This window comes from Gavia stellata, chromosome 8 (genome assembly GCF_030936135.1).
Source record: "Gavia stellata isolate bGavSte3 chromosome 8, bGavSte3.hap2, whole genome shotgun sequence".
NCBI lineage: Eukaryota > Metazoa > Chordata > Aves > Gaviiformes > Gaviidae > Gavia > Gavia stellata.
In genome coordinates this window covers 40,287,459-40,299,655 of record NC_082601.1, presented here as the reverse complement: position 1 = coordinate 40,299,655, position 12,197 = coordinate 40,287,459, and the positions used below count along the sequence as shown (strand labels likewise).

Below are 12,197 nucleotides of genomic sequence, written 5' to 3'. Positions count from 1 at the left end.
TCGACAGTCACGTTCTAAAACAATGTATCTCCTGCACCCCCAGAATTCCTATCTCCTAAAATAAACCACTTCTATCACAAGGTAATCTTGATCCTGGCATTTCTCAACTTGCACATTAATTTACAACCTTTACATTCTTTTAATATACTCTCCCTCTAAATGAAATAGGTACATATTGCCCTTTGAGATGTTCAGAGGCATTGTAAGGCTATTTATTCGTGCTCCGGCAGAAGAATCACATACCCTTCACACCTCTTCAACGCTGAGAGCAACACTGTCCAGCTTGGATGGCAGCAGGTTAAATGATAACACCTCATTGTATCTACAGGTCTCAAAATATAGCAGTATATTTTTCCAAATACTGTTTGCTTTCCCTTGGCCTTATTGTAACTGCTATTGATTTTGGACTGTGGCTGTTGTGGTGGGGTTTGTTTGGTTTATTTGTTTTAATATGTTATGATAATAAATAAGTATGTTGTAGGATATAAACTAGAATCCTCTACAGCTTCTCTGACTCTTACATACGCAATGCTGTGTTGTGATTAATCATAGTAAGTACATTTTCTAAAGAGCAACTGGAAACACAAAAGGTGATGACAAGAGGGTGTTTGAGGGATTCATGAATGCTACGCAAGAATATAAGCACGTAGAGATGCTGGTTAACTTGCATATGAAAAAATAAAAGTGAATTTAATCAAAAAATCATTACATTGTGGTCCATCTTGCACAGTAACCACAACTGGTCCCCTCTCTGAGACCACTCACAGCACGCAGAATTCAAAGGACGTGTTCCTTTGTATTTCTGATATTAAGCATAATATTGAAGATCATTGCCCCCAGTGGGCTGAGTCCTGGCCAGCTCCATCACCAGTTCTCATTGCAAGACCACGAGCTAGTTTCAGAAAGACTGAGGGAAAGAAGAAAATCCACATAAAGTGCAACAGTAATTCATCATGTAATTAATTTCTCCTCATTCACAAGTAGGCCATATTGAAAAGTCCACCTCTAAGCTAGGCTAAAGAAAAGCTAAGGCAGAGTGTAGCTACTTGATGATCTTACAGGTCTTTTCCAACCTTAGTGATTCTGTGATTAAAGCAGAAAGATTTACACACAACTTTTTTCATTAACTTATTTAAGATCTGAGCGTGGCCCTGATAAAGCAGAAAATGGCTTTATGGTCAAGCATTTATGCCATGAATAGCATTCGGATCACTAGAGTTAGCAAGGACCATCCCCAATAATGCCATCAGAAGAACCCCAGTAACTTATAAACTCATTCTTAGTACTAGCTCTTTGTTAAGCAACTCCCAGTGCAAGTCATCCTGACAAAAGATAGTACCACTCAAAACAAAAGGTAAGATGTGTTTGTCTACATTGCATTTGCAATGATAATTACTTGAAAAAAATATAAAGAAAAACCAAAAATCTTCCATTAATTGGGGTCTTACTATCTCTGACCTCAATCTCATTTGCTGATACCGCCAAACTTTTCATAAACCCCTTCTATCATTGTTAGCTATAATTTAAATAATTACTGGGGAGAAGAAAAAAACTGCTCAACCATGGCTCTTTAGTAATTAAATCCACCTGTAAGATGCTGAACAATTTGTTTCCTGTGTCTATGACTATTACTGCAGTCAAGTATTTTACACTATGTGGTATAACATCACCAGGAGAGACTGAGGGATACAGCTGGAAATTGAGCCACACTTTGGTAAGGTCAGAAAAATCCACCCAAGCTTCCCCATAGAGAGAGGTCCCAACTGAGACATGTCCTTTGCCCAACAGGCTGTTAGTTAAACATAGGATATGTTCTCCCATCACCATTTATTTTTGGAGTATTCTGGCTGTTTGACTTATTTTAACACTGTTATTATTTTTAGTTAACTCCACTCAAATGACTGACTGAATAGTTTAGATTGACCAAATCCATGAATTACTGTTTAGACAAACAATGCAGGAACCTGCTGGATCATTTTATCCAGCACTCTACTGTTGCAGACAAGCGCATCATTCAGCCTCTCTCATCGACGTTTCAAGGGCCATTTTAGGATTACTCAGGCTAACTCTGGTTTAACTAGCTTGGCAACTCCAGTATTAGCAGAAAAACCCTATGACAACATGGCGTCAGCATGAGTTAAACAACAGGGTCCCAGAGATATCCACCTCAGAATGGGTCCCACACTGCATTGCTATCAGTAGCCAAACCAGCTGCACCCGAGCAAGGCTAAGTTTGCTAAACAATAGCACATCATTCCCCTCGGATGCGGTGCAGAAAAGGCATTCCTTCCAGCCACTCATCAAGTAAATGAAATTCTGCTCCATAACAAACAGATATCACTATGCTTGTCTCTCTACAAGGTACCTACTCAGAACAGGCATTGCCTTTTCAGTCTGTGTGTGCAGATAGTGCCCGGTATGCCTCGCCCTCTGTCCCTAGTTAGGTGATGTAGGCACTATCTCTCGTCAAACAACGGCAATTGCAACAGACTCTTTTTTTAGTTAGGTATTTTCCTATCTTTAGCTCGGTGCGATTGCATCCTGTTGCATTATGCCTCATTGTGATCATCCATCCCAATTTGATATCTCTGTTGTGTGGTTACTCCTGCAGAGAAAATTTTGGATTTTATCCAAATGATGGAAAAATTTGCCCATTTAGATTACCTGAAGCTGATAACCTTTCTACTGGAAAGTTCCCATCTGGCTAGAAATATTGCTACTGCATTTTTCAAGGATGTGATTCTTTTGCAAATGACCCAACATTATACTCCAGAAACAAAAATGCAAAACTTCTTCAAATCCTTCTGAACAAAAAATGAGCTCTTATTCCAAATTACACACATAAATAGAATAGTGGTTAAATTTGTCTTTGGGAAACTGTCAAAAACGGACAGTGTCAATGCATTTTTTTTCCCTTGGAAATGAAAATACCTTATTTAATGGTACAGCAGAGAGATCTGTCAAATTACTATACAAATAATATAGAATTTGATGGCAAAGTTTTCTGCCAAGTGACTCAATATATTGATATTATGCATTCCACAGTATGTAGGTCATTATGACAATATATCACACTATTATTTTTGTTTAATGATTCCTTAACTATCTCTCATATTCTATTGAAGCATTGTATTTTATGCACGTAACATATACTGCAAATGTATACACATTTTTCAATATACCTATATATATTACATTCTATATTATTGTATTCTATCATAACATATTGTACTACCTTTGAGTAAGAACGATTTCCTAAGCTAGGATCTAATTCTGTGCTACAACATGAATGTTTGTCCGTGCTTTGGAACTGAAGATTAATATTGGTTTTAAAACAAAAAAAAATGTTTTACAACAGCCCTCTTCAAATGAAAATGCACGCTCACTCACAATATTGCTGACACGGTAATACATGGTTGATGATGAAAAATAACTGGTTACTTCAATTCTTTGTGCATAGCAAGCAGTCCTGTCAATACAATGAAGTTCTGAGGCAATTATAAGAGGACTTAGTAAGATTGGTTATGAAATGCAACTATGGAATTAGCAAATAAAAGAACAAACAGTAATGGAGAATAAACATCACTAGAACATAGGTAATCTTGCTAAGCTTTTTACCCCCGGTGATCAGTTCTGTAATTTATGTAATATTTTTGTAATTAATTGCACTCTTTGTTATTGCACATTTTTCATTTTATATAAATGGACCGTGAATCCAACCTGCCAATCTAGTCCATAGAAAACAAGTGTATTGATCATTGGCACAATCAGGCATCTCTAAAATTAACACATCTATGCCGCTTCACACATGCTATCTGGCTTCAGAAGTGGAGAGAGATTAGAGAGATTTCAAAATAAACATCTTAGGTAGAAAAAGTTGTTTTAGAATCCTACCAGAGCAATCAAAGATGACCTGGTTGGCGGGATGTGGGCCTGCATCTATGGATAAAATAGGGACCGACTTCCGAATGTCCCAGAGCTTCATCACGCCGGAGGAGTCACAGGAAGCAATTGTATCACCCTGTCAATGTTGGAAACAAAATAAAGACATCACTTTTGTACTTCCGCAAAGAAGAAAGCATATGACATAGGGCTGGATACCCTCTGACGCCAGACATAGTAACTGTATGTTTTTAAATAAATGTAGGTTATTACATGTGAGGTTATCACAACCTCTTAACAACTATGTTGACTTGAATAGCAAAAATGCGATATGACTTTTAAAGAGAACAGTTCAGGAGAAACTGTAAGTAAAAAAGAGAAAAGACGTTATTTTGAATTCTGATTCCAGTGTCCCCTAAGAACATGGCTTGTGAATACACCTTTTCTTCTCACAGAGACACAGGAATGGCCTTTCAGCCCTGATTTTTAATTTGTCTACTCATGTTTTCAACGTGAAGCATAAGATTAGAGCAGAACAGACACGCCTTCACTGCTGTACATTCATTAATAGCCATGCTAAGGACAATCTCACTCATTTCAGTGAGTCAGAAGCATGCAGGGACTATCTATGCAAGGAACGACAGCAGGACCATGTCCCCCATGCCTCTCTTCAATATTAATTTAAAAACAACAACAACAAAAAAATCTAAAAAAGGGCAGAAGTATTTTGAATATGTAACATGAACAAATGCAAAAATCAAAGAAGGCACGGTAAAGGATGCCCAAACATAACTCTTTTTAGCTAATTTCTGCCACCATAACAAAAAGAAACCCCTAGCTACCAATGTAGAAACATTTACTTCTCATTTTAACCTCCGAAATACTCAAAATCCCAAAACCAGCTCAGCTTGTGTGCACTCAGGTTTATCAAAGTCAATGTCTTTTCCAATTTATGCAAAAGTGTAAGATTAGAATAAATAATATTGTTTTGAAGGAGAATCACAATGGTATGGAAATGAGAATCAAGTAAAACATGGGTCACATGCTGCATCCATGACTTTTTTTATATTCAGTTAATTTTTACGTCTTTCACGTAAATGATACCTGCAAGAAAATGTGTGGAGTTATCTAGCAAATAGAGGAATTAAGATCTGAAAATACCCATTGCCTTCTCAAGTAGAGAGTAATGGCCTGCGAAACACTATCCTGGTACAAGTATAATGAAATCTTTAGGTTCATTTGGAGGAGATCTAAAATGTCAAAACTCCATTCTGGCTTGTAACAGGGACTAATACAGAGTAACACCGAGAAACAAAGTAATCATTGCTTGGAGAATTCAGCCAGCAACGTGTAAGCTCTCAGCGCTTGCTGTTTTGCAAAAAAGCTGGGTAACCGTAACTACATCACACCTCAACACAGTGGGGCTGAGCATTACGGAAAAGCTATTTGTTTAATTATCTCGCCAGCTGTACCAACCTCATTCTCTTTCATTTCATGTGGCTCCTTTCATGAAGTTCAGCCTAAAGAAACAACGAGGTCAAGCAGGCCGTTCGGGAAACAAGTAACAAAAAAACCCCAAATACAACAGCTACACTCCAAATTGTTGCATTGCTTGAACTGGATCTCAAGAAAGCAAATTTTTAATGGAAAAAAAAGCATCATCATGGATTTGAGACTGGAAGAGTCATCAAATCCAGTCCCTTACTCTTACAAGCAATGCTTTCATATGCTTGCCGTGATAAAAATACTGGATTGGCAGCAGTTCCCCCATCTACCCCCACTGCTGATCTAGAACCTGCCTGTCCTTGCATTTATAAATCTTTCAGCCCATAAGGATAAAATGAGAGTTTAAAAAAGTACTTGTTCACATGCAATAGATAACCTTTAGGTTAAATACAAGGAGTTTTTTGCAGAAATACTTCTCCGTTCTTCTCTGTCCCTGATGCATTTCACACACAGCATCATTCATATCCCCCCTCGTACACTATTTTCTGGGCTAAACAGCTGAAGCTCTCCCTTCTTTCCTCCCCACACTTTTCAGATAGCATGGAGTCTGGATTAACTATGAATATACCCATCACTGATTTTTATAAAGCAACTCTTGCAAAATTCATCACCAATTTCGGAAGCCCGTTCTGAGATCCCTGCAACCTGACTTTCAGAGAGGTTAAAGATGCATATCTCAACTGACCAGGGATTTCGGCAAAGCTGGCACACAGCAGCAACTACGAAGTGGAGGGTGGGACATGCACAATGAAGTGGGACGTCTCCTTTCCTTAGGTCATTATCTATCACGCCAGTAAAGGGAAGGGGAACTGGGTATGTCCATGTGCATAGATCCCTCCATTCCTCAGTGTAAGTACTCAGCTTCTCGACCAGGTCTCCACACCTCTCCATCCTCTCTCTTTTCACTTTCTTCTGCAAAGATTATGCCCATCACTAACAACAGTCCACTTAGGAAATCACTAGTATCCCTTATACCCCTTATTTCATAACCTCTAATATGACTTTGACATATTCTTGCATTTTACTCCTGAGTTTTTTTCTCTCCATAGAGGCATTTTAATAAATAATACCATTTTGGAGAGGTTAGTTTTTGTTTGTTTTGTTTTAGAATATGCCTGTCTTCAAACTTGTTTTGTATGTGTCCAGTATACTTCAATTCAAGAAATGCTCCTTAATTACAGGTTTGGTAACTCAGCAATTTTGAACTAGATCAATGGACAGCCCATCTGGGTAAGACTGCACATAACCCACTCAGTGTAGTTACAGAAGACACTCCAGTGGCTGCTCTGGGACTCCTTCTTATGTCATCAGCTGTTGCGTCCATGGATTTTCAATACGACATTTCTCTTTTAAGTAACAGCATGGTCCAGCTAATAGATCATAATAGATAGCACCAAGAGTGCTTCACTGAAATAGATATTATGCAAACATTGATCAGAGACAGTCCCTGCTGCAAAGCAACTGCAACTGTAGAGCTGACTTTGACCTTCCCACCAGCCCTGATTAAGGGATCGTTACTAGTTGCATAATTACGAGGAAAACAATCTGATCTACTTTTATTACAGGTTCTTCCTTATATGAATTAATTTTGCTACAGTAGCTGGCACACCACAAAAGAAGATCCATACCCCATCATCCTCTTTCAATCTTGCCATCCTATTCTCTGCCACATTTATTTTCCCCCATTTCTACTACAGATGTCTAAGAAGGGTCCCGCAGGAATTTACTCAGTCAAATTGTTAGTAGGTACCAGATACATTGAACCACCTTAACTTGTTATTTAAGCTCTCTTTCACAAGATGATTTGTGGCCACATCAGCAAGGACAAGCCCCCTGATCCTTGCAGATACTATTTGAACAGAAGCAGTGCTGCAGAAAGCTTGTCTGGGAGCACCACCGCACCGTGCTAGGTGCTGTGTAAACAAGGTAGAGAAGGTGGTCCTGCTCCAAAGGGTTTACCATCTATCTTAGTAGCAAGATCAACCAATTCTTGCTGTCAAAAGTCTCCAGATTTTTTATCGATTTCCTCCCAGATGCCTGATATAAACAAACTGTGCATAAAATGCAATGCCCAGCAGCATATTTTTCCTGATTTCCATGAAAAGGCAGTAGACCTCATCTGCAAGCAGAAGTAAGAAAACACGGGGTTCTGATGGTAACACGTTAACACATGCTAACAGGTATTTTATCAGCCTTGGCATACTCTGTCCACAGACAACTTATTAAACACATTAATTATTACTGATACCTAGGCAGCTGCTACACTAAAAAATACCAAAACAATTTTGTTAATGAGCCAGCTATTACATTTCACTACTTCTTCGCTTGATGTCATCTCTATTACATACCTTTTCTAAATCAAGTGAGCTGGAGAGGTGGGATAACAACTTTTCAATAGGAAGAAAGAAACCAGGAATGTAATCAAGCTGTAGGATAATTTGAAGCTACATGCTATTCAAAGAAAAAGAAAGGGATAAGTCATATGTTAAACGAACTCATTTGCCATTTTCAAAAGCTTTAAAGAATCACTTTGAATTCTCCTATGAACTTCTGGCTTTTTTATTCCTTTTACATTTATTATTTTAGTTATTCATGGAAGAGCCCTCTGCCTTGCTCTTCGTTTTCTTCTTTTTGTTTCTTGCAACACTAAAGTCTTTTTGATGATGTCTTTTTGATGACACATTTTACTGAACAGCAAGCTGGACCATCAGGGCTTGACGGATTTTCCTACATGTAAAAGGAGGAGACAATGAGATCCAAGGAGAAAATGTGCAAAAGCAGGTTTACGTTGTACTGATTTTCATTTACACTACATTTTATGCTGCAGCAGCCACAGCTCAGTTCTATTACTTCCTCTAATCAAAGAGCATGTAGAATGATTCATAAAAGTGGTAAAACTTGCTGCCTATTCTATATAATCAAGTTGGTACTTTTTTTGTGTGCACACTAAAGTAATTAAAGAATTTATACAAGGATTCAATTAGTCTGGATTCAAAGACTGGTTCTGTTCCAGGCTCCACTTAAAGGGCTTTGCAAGTCCTTTAATTGCCTTTACAGTTCCACCCTCCACTCTTTACCTTCCCTGCCGACTTAATGAACATCTTTATATTATGGAAGAGCTCCCATTAAAATGGGTATGCTCAGCCCCATAGACAACGTAATCCCAATCTCAATTGGCACTTGCAAACCATTTTAACACAAATAATTATAACATCAGGAATTAACAGATTTCTATCATTTCCAGGAAGTTTTAAAAATCCATTTCCTTCTTTCCTTTTTTTTAATATACATTTTTTCTTGTGAATATTAATAATTACTAACAATGGGACTAATTACCAGGTACACTTTAGGCAAATATTTCCTAAAAATTGCTGTTTCACACTAGCGATAAGGATAAAAATCTGAATAATTATGTCTCTTGCTTATGAACACACCTTTGGATTTATTGCTGAAAGACCAATAATATATGAACTGCAACAAGTAGCTTTATCTAATTTAGACTGCGATAAACTCCTCCCAGGAGTATCCTCTTCAAAGTTTAATTCTGAAGGCAGGCCAGTATTTGTTTCATGACTTCTTGCAAATATATTTAAAAAGGCGAAATTGTGAGTGAACAGGCAACTCGTTTTCACTATGACAAGTTCATAGTCAAATCAGTCAAGTTTACTGATTTACAAGTCCTTTGTTTTCAAAACAGTTGTAGCTGTATGAAGTGTATTTTAAGGGACTCTTATGATGACTAGACTTTCATCGACCTCAGTGGAAACAGATTCAAGCTCTAGGCCCCTTGCCAACTAGAAAGAAGCTTCATAATTTTTCTCCCTTTCCATTACTATTGGGAATCTGGTTGACCTCTGGCATAACATAGGGCTGATGAGCTTGTTACCAGTCTTACCAGTCTCTGAACTAAGGATATGGAGTTTGTTCTGTGTACATAAAGTGTAGTAGAAACTCCTTGCCATTAAGTGCCAGTAGACAAAGAGACCACATGAGGAACAGCTTCAGCTACCTCAAACTGAAACAGACTCGAATAATCTGCATTTCTGAGATGCTCCCTGTGGGACACATTGTAAGTCACTTAACTCTACCACCATTTTATATGCGTTAAAGTGAATATTTTTAAGAGAAGGAACCATTACCTCCCACATTTACAGCATGAAGCACATCAGAAGCCTGATGAGAGTTATTACCTCAGGCCTTGTTGTAATGTAAAAACTAACTACACTCAGAAAAAATAACAGGAGGCACATGTGGCGTGGCAGACAGAGTCCCATCCCTGTGCCACCCCATCCCGTGGGGTGGAATTGGGCTTTCTGAGCAGCAGTGAGCAAGGGCAGAGGGATCTCGAGAGAATCCAAGCAGGGACAGGTGAATCTGCTGTAGTCATTACAGGGAAAAAGACTTCAATGTCCAATTAAGCCAAATGAATTATGTAAAATATGAAAAAGACGGAGGAAAAAATGCAGATGTATTCCATTATTAGACAGATGACTAATCAATCACCACCCATTTTTGAAATATCAGGTTTAAATCATCCCGGTTTCAAATGAAAATAGCATCTTCTTAGAAAGACATGGAATTACTTAGCCCGGCAAAAATACAGAGCTACACTGATTACCACTTTGAAAGTGTAGTGGTCTATTTTTAATAATTATTTTCATCAAGAGTGGGGGAAAAGGGATGATTAAGTGTTATTTACAGGCAGTGTCAGTGTTTTCCCATCTGCTTTTCTTACTGGCTTTTTCCTTTTATAGTTTTGACTTCTGCATCGCGATTAAAGTGGCAAAGGACCATTTATGTTTCAAAGCAACTAAACACCCAAAGCTTAAGCAACTGGGGTCTGAATAGACACGAACTGGTGAGACACCAGCTCTTCTGGAGGTGAGGTGAATCTAAGATATTGATACAGAAAGAATCACCTCTCAGAGCTTCACTGTTGATTTCTACAGAAGAGCCCTCCAACTTTATTAGCAGTTGTCGATGAACAACTCCTAATTTTGCATTGTGTAGTATTGGTACAACTTGCTCTAAGAGTTTGGCTATTTTTGCTGTACCTATTGTGATTACTAATTTATTGTAATCCCTTGATATTATGGTTCAATGTGCAGGTTTTGAGAGCGTACTGACTATGCATGCTCTGGGGCAAAAGCATCCTCCTCCTCTAATGCAGCTCTACGTGCACTGTGAGCATTTGAACAAACAGGCAATACAATATCTATTATTAAAGAACATTATGGATTCAAAACTACAAGAATCTGTTCCAAGCTCTCTCTTAATCCCACTTACACGGCAATATCAGCGCCTACCCCACTAGCTCAAAGGAGACACCTCAGGATAACTGATGTTTTATGCCTGTGGAAAGCAGGGACCATTCCTGTCCCAGCTCCAATTCTTTTGCTAGCTCTTTTTCCTTCATGTGCCCCAGCAGCTGAGGTTCATAATGAATGTGGTAAGTCAAACCACGCTTTACAAACATAACAGGGGAATTCTGTGTCAATGCTTTCCTCTTTCACATGATGCTGCAGTCCAGAACACAGGCACACTGATCACATACTGTAATGAAGGTGAAAGAATGTTAGCTCATTCGAAGTGCTGTAAAAATGTAGGGTTCTTCAAATTCGCCATTCTAAATTGTGGTCCAAGATTAAATACTTTGCAATTACTGCTGGTATGTGCTGGGACCTGACCAGCTTCAGCTATAACATGCAAACTGTCTGCAGGTACTCAGAAGCATGCAGTTGGAGATGGCAAGTCCTGGGAACGCAAAGGAGAGAGAGGCACATGGAAAAACACTGACTGAGGGGTGAGTGCTGTTAATGCAAACAACCTAACAGAGCAAAGGGAACAACCAGACAGTACTCTGGAGATGTTTCGAACAGAAGGGGAATTTATTAGAGAATGGTAGAGGCACATTGATGACTCCTTAATGTGATCAGTGACCAAAAGTCTATTGCTATTAGAAAGCGGAGGAGAAACAAATGTATCGGGAAGTGGAAAAAAGATGTGGACGAGATGTCTGTGCTGATTAAATGAACAGGTATGTGGGCCATGGCATACTAAGCAGCTTAAAGGTATCAAGATAGACTGTTTTCACTTCTTATCCTCATTTTCTCAGTGATGATTTTGTTCAGGATGAAGACTGTCCTAAAATGGTATTATTTCTAGGTTATTAATTTTATCCTATCAGAGCATAGGGAGACCCATAAAGAATACCCCTTGTGTCCTCCAAAGGAGGAGCTCCATTAAAAATAATCAATGGAAATGGCAGAACTTTGTTGCAGCAGAATTTCCAGCTCTACTGACTTTCAAAAATAATAATGGATCACGGGTCTCATTTCTTTACATGCACTCGTTTTCTTTACAGGCTTTCCTCTTACTGCGTAAAGCAGAGGGAATCTTTCTTCCCTTTGCCACACCAAGTAGCACGAAGTACCTTGTGGTGTTTGAGGAGAACAACACATGCTAGGTTTGCAGAAGCCCTTTGCATAAATTTACATATGAAACCCAAGATCACCGCACTCCCTGCAGAGTTACTGCTAGCCATAGTTGACATTGCACTTGAAGCAGTACTGCAAAGAGAGCAATATCTTTTGCAGAGAGGTTTAAAATAATCAATTTTGGTTTTCCTTTCTAACCATCAAAGAAGTGCCTTTGAATTCTGGGAGCTGTGCAGTGAGAGGAGGAGATGAATGATAATTGCCATTACCGGCTTTTCTCTGTATTTTGAGAGATACCACAACTCAAGTGAAGTTAGGTGTCACCATTACCTGATTAGACACTCCTGAGAGCAATAAAAATAACAAATTCCT

At 38.6% G+C, this 12,197-nt stretch overlaps 1 protein-coding gene across 1 annotated transcript in view; it reads right to left on the bottom strand.

Moving 5' to 3' along the window:
• Positions 1 to 12,197, bottom strand: part of SPAG16 (sperm associated antigen 16) — a 415,031-nt gene that overhangs the window by 105,893 nt on the left and 296,941 nt on the right. The window contains 1 exon segment of the mRNA XM_059820586.1: positions 3,895 to 4,021. Within this exon segment, the coding sequence (XP_059676569.1) occupies positions 3,895 to 4,021 (127 nt within the window).